The 5,298-nt window shown below is 39.6% G+C and overlaps 1 protein-coding gene across 1 annotated transcript in view; it reads left to right on the plus strand.

Annotated features, from left to right (window-relative positions):
- Positions 1-4,941, plus strand: part of KCMF1 (potassium channel modulatory factor 1) — a 91,120-nt gene extending 86,179 nt beyond the window's left edge. The window contains exon 7 of the mRNA XM_011965663.1: positions 2,846-4,941. Coding sequence (XP_011821053.1) covers positions 2,846-3,107 — 262 coding nt within the window. The 3' untranslated portion in view covers positions 3,108-4,941. The remainder of the gene's footprint in view (positions 1-2,845) is intronic.
- The last annotated feature ends 357 nt before the right edge of the window (positions 4,942-5,298 follow it).

Raw genomic sequence — 5,298 nt, forward strand, 5'->3', positions numbered from 1 at the left:
TCCACATATTTTATTGTATCATATGATTTATTTAAGGCAATATTTCCCCAGAAATACTCTCTTAACTTCATATATTCTAAGGAATATATGTAATTATGTTATTCCACCCCCAATTAATAAGGTCAGAGAAAGCAAAGTAAGAAGAATAAAGAGATTATTTACTGTTGGGCTTCTCAGAACTTCAAATGTATTAACATGCATTGTGAATTTTCAAGGCAAGGAGAACGGCTGCAGTGTATTCAGGAGAGATCCTGGTCTCTGGTCACTCAGCTCTTATGTGATATATATAGGGCCCAAGCCTTATTTTTGGTCTTTTCTTTGACCAGGGGCAGTTCCTATTGATGTTGCCCTGGAACTGATGGTAAGGTCACAGTTTCTTTGGAGTTCAAGATAGTTGACCTTTTAGAAAGTGATTGTTGGAGTGTGTCAGATCGGTCTTTTTTTGAGACAGTGTCACTCTTGTTGCCCAAGCTGAAGTGCAATGGCACGATCTCAGCTCACTGCAGCCACCTCCCAGGTTTAAGCGATTCTCCTGCTTCAGCCTCCCAAGTAGCAGGAATTACAGGCACACACCTCCACACCCGGCTAATTTTTTGTATTTTTAGTAGAAATGGGGTTTCACCATGTTAGCCAGGCTGGTCTCAAACTCCTGACCTCAGGTGATCCGCCCGCCTCGGCCTCCCAAAGTGCTGGGATTACAGCTTTGGAGCCACCGTGCCTGGCCAGATCTCATTTTTTGACAATGGGACCAGCTCATTTTGCTAACCCCAACTTGAAGATCCTCGCAAGCCTTGCAGTTTCACTTATATCCTAAATTTTATATTTCATCAGGAAGTCAAGACCTAGTACCAGTACCTCACACGCAGACTTTACCTGCCTCTCAGGAATGAGGTGTCTTCTCAGTTACTTCCCTGAAAAACAGACAGTAATATTTTTACTGCATGTTCTTTCGAGGACTGAAGGCCGCAGCCTGTATGTCTTTAGTTCGCCTCATTGTTACGTGGATAGTCCTCTTTACGTTCTTTATCTTTCTGTTACAAGGTTTAACTTCTCTAAAATTTTTTTTTTCTTTACCAAAGACCTTTTCCAAAGCCAAGAACATGGAATGACTTCAGTTCGTAATATTTTTATAGCTTTGGGTTGAAAACGTGTAGTCTACTCAATCTTCTATTCCATTAGATACTCTCTTATGATATCCTTAATTTTTTTTTAACCATAAATGTAATCAGTCATTTCCTTTCAATGTGGATTTTATGGCTTTTCTGTAATTACCTTTCAGATATTTTTGCATTCTTTCAGTTCTGAAATTTGATCTTTTGTTTTCTGAGTCATAGATACCTAATTATTTAGTGGTTTTGAACTTAGCACCTATGAGATTTTGTGCAAATTACTTAACCTTTGCTTCAGTTTCCTCTTCCTGTAAAATGTTGATAATAATAGTCCCTAACTCAGAGAGTTAAATGAGCTAATGCACTCAAAGAGCACGCAAAGCCCGACCCGCCGTTAGTATCATCCATGGTGGCATGGGGGTGCTCCTGTGCCTTGCAGTGCTGGTAGAACAGCAGGGAGCAGGTGCCAGGCAGTAGGGCAGCATAGAATAGATCTGTCTCTGGGCTCAGGGTGCTGCCTCTGGGTACTCAGGGAGAAGACCTGTCATGTGTGCCTGCCGGGCCTCCTTTCAGTGTCCCCATATTCTCCCTCTTTGTTCCTTTTGCTGCCCCATTGCTTCTGCTAGTTTCCCTTTCTTTGCCACTGAAAGTGTAGAGAAAACCAGTATTGAAACTAAGCAGAATTTTATATCATTTTTTGTTGGAGATTGACCTTTTTTTTTTTGAGACAGAGTCTCACTGTGCTGCCCAGGCTAGAGTGAAGTGGCACGATCTTGGCTCACTGTAACCTCCGGCTCCCGGGTTTAAGCAATTTTCGTGCCTCAGCCTCCCAAGTAGCTTGGATTACAGGCATGCACCACCACGCCCTGCTAATTTTTGTATTTTAGTAGAGAAGGGGCTTCACCATGATGGCCGGGCTGGACATGAACTCCTGATCTCAGGTGATCCACCCATTTCAGCCTCCCAAAGTGCTGGGATTACAGGTGTGAGCCACTGCACCTGGCCAGAGATTGACATTTTAAAGTAATTTAACAAGTTTAGTAACAAGTGGTAAGTAGAATTTTCAGCTCTTAACATCTGTCCAGTCTCTGTGCATATGAGCCGGGTTTCCCAGCATAGCCCAGATCTCATAAGTACATGCGTCAGGGGAGCAAGTCAGGCAGGTAGACCTTGCGTCTGCCCTGCTACACGGTAGGTCCTTGGTAGAAGAAATGTAGGAGGGTGTATGTGTTTTCTTGCCCTCTCTAGCTTCTGCATATACCAGGAAGAATTAAATAGAGTAATAGAGAAAAGTCAGAGGAAATTTTCGGATATTTTTCAGTTGAATATTCTGTTCACTGCAGATTTTGTTTTTGTGTTTTTATTTTCCTGTATTTACCCCCAGATGAAATTCTGCTTAGATGCTTTCCCAAGCGTCTAATCTATAAGAAATCCTGTTTTCCTTAGAAAATTTTCACCTAGCTTTCTCTGGAGTGGAAAAAGTCTAAATGTATTTTTTTTTCTCATTGAGTCTAATTAAAGCATAGATTTGCACCTCCAGGTAACAGTATTGCAACAAATGTGGGGAATTCGTCTCAACACAATTAAGGATAAATTAGAGCCAGATATTCCAGCAATGTCTCATTCTGAATTTTGCCAACTGTAAAACTTGCACAGTGGAGAGCACTGTAGATATTGGCCATGCCATTGTTCATTGACTTTTTAACAATAAGGTCTTTTCTTTTTAACTTAAACAGGTTGAATGATCCTAAAATGTCTGAAACGGAGCGCCAGTCCATGGAAAGCGAGCGTGCAGACCGCAGCCTGTTTGTCCAAGAGCTCCTTCTGTCCACTTTAGTGCGTGAAGAGAGCTCATCCTCAGACGAGGATGATCGGGGGGAGATGGCAGATTTTGGTGCTATGGGCTGTGTAGATATTATGCCTTTAGATGTTGCTTTAGAAAACCTAAATTTAAAAGAGAGTAATAAAGGAAATGAGCCTCCACCACCTCCTCTTTGATGACATCCCAATTCGCAGACAATGTCCTCTGTGCTGTATTTGCCAATGAAAGTGGACAACAACTATCTTGGGTTTGTTTGGTGATTGTAATTTCAGGTCTGTCACTCTTGTTACATTGTGTACATTCAAAAGGAAGAGAGAAAATATATATGATAATCATTTCCACTTAACTAATTTTTACTTCTAGCAGGTAAATGTAGGTAGCAGTGCAGGGGTGATCTCTGCTTCCTGTACCTTGACATGCAAAAGGCTGTCCTAATACTCCACATTCAAACTGAAGAGGAAAATTGAAATCTCTAATGAAGCTGCTGTGTGTATTTATGAATATTAATGAATAAAAACTGCTTGGATGGTTTACCTTAACTACTGCATGAGGTTTTTTGCAGCGTGCATGAGTTTTAGTGACCTTGTTATTTAAAAAATTAAATACAAGGAGTAAAACTTAAAAAAAAAAAAATACAAAGCCCAAAGCTTTCCCAAACATTATTCAACGGTTACACTACGAAGTAGCTTTTGAATAATGTCTGCCTGAATCACCTTTCTTTGTGTGCCTCCTACGCACAAAGCCAGCTCTGCAGTGGAATCTGGGGATTGTGGCCGGGTGTGGCACTCCGCCCTGTGTGACTGTCCTGTCTCCCTGTTAGTCATCTTGCCTGTGTGGAGCTCAGCCTGTCTCTTTAACTCATCTGTAGAAGACACACCAGTAAAGCTACCGTTGGAATCTGCTGCAGGGGCCTTTGTGTGCCCTAAAAACAAATCCGATTTGTTCATGTTTGTTTAAAGTTTTTACTTTTTGTGGTTGTTTAAAATTTTTTCAATTGTTAAATATGTTTTATTCAGGTGTAGATGAATTTCATTTATTGACTGTTCAACAGAGTTAACCTGAATTATGTTGTCTTTGTTTTAAAAAATCTCACATTCTCAATCATATTTTGCGTTATTTATGTATTTGCTTTGTAGTTTGCTGAGACAGATCAGTATCAGGGGAGCTTTGAGGATTTGCCTTCCCAGATTTGTCAATATATTACAACCAAATTCTTAATGCTAATTTTAGCACCTTTTATTTATTGGGTTTTTTTTCTGGCATAAAAAGTAAAGCCTTTTAATTGAATCATGCCACCTATATGCCTATATTATTAATCCTATGTGTAAAAAAAATGTACAGCTTTTTTTGGGTTTGTTTTGGGGTTTGGAAGGGCTGGGTTATTTTTTATTTCCTGTTTCGGTTTTTGTGCATAGACTTTCACAATAGCTCCAAGGCAGGGACAGCGGGTTTGGGGGTTGGGAGGGCAGTTTTTGGAATGTAAATTTAGGACTTTTAAAAAGGTGCGCACAGCTTCTGATAAATTTATAACCAGACTTAACCTAATCATGTCTCGTTCCAGTTCTGTTTTCTCTGAGCCCTTTTCTTAGTCTCCTCTCTTTCTCCTGTCATCCTTTTCCTTTCCTGTCCGTGTATCTCCGTTTCTTCAACATGACAAGCATACAGACTTGAACACCTTTCCGGTGTTCTTCCGAGAACTGTGAAGTCCATGTTCATCCAAATGTAACCAAAAAAGAAGTCACCCTACATGTCTGAAAAACTGTTGCTTCTCCTCTGAAACTTCAAACTCCAATAATAGCTTTGTTTTCTTTAGTTTCTGTAATGGAAAATGTTTAAAGGAAAACTTTACACCAGGCTTCTGGTTACACTAGAAGTCAAGCCCAGTAGGGATTTTCATTTTTTTTTCGATTGGTTGTTGAGAAGTTTCAAAAACCAGTTTTCAAGCTGTGGTCTTTCAAACACATCTGCACTAAGTCACACATTTCAATAAAGCATTTTCAAGACTGTTGACCACTTGAATTTCTTTGGTGTTGGTGGATTAACCTAACCATTACTCAGAGATTTTATATCTCTAATCCAGTATTTTTTTTTCTTTTTATGCTAAACGTGGGAGATCCTGGTTTTGTGTGAATGCATTATTTTGGATGTGAGAAATTTTTAAAAATGCCAATTATGTACTTTCCCTTTTCTGCACAAATTCTGGGAAAATGTAAGAGCCTTCATTTTTTAACATGGTTTTAGGGAACAAATGTAAGTCCATTCAGAGCAGTTTAATTTAGATGATCACTTTAACACTGCAGAAGACCTAAGGAGTCATAAGATTCCATCTCATGTAGAATACTGTATATTAATTATTTTTTACCAGAT

This window comes from Mandrillus leucophaeus, unplaced genomic scaffold (genome assembly GCF_000951045.1).
Source record: "Mandrillus leucophaeus isolate KB7577 unplaced genomic scaffold, Mleu.le_1.0 Scaffold1184, whole genome shotgun sequence".
NCBI classification, from domain to species: Eukaryota; Metazoa; Chordata; class Mammalia; order Primates; family Cercopithecidae; genus Mandrillus; species Mandrillus leucophaeus.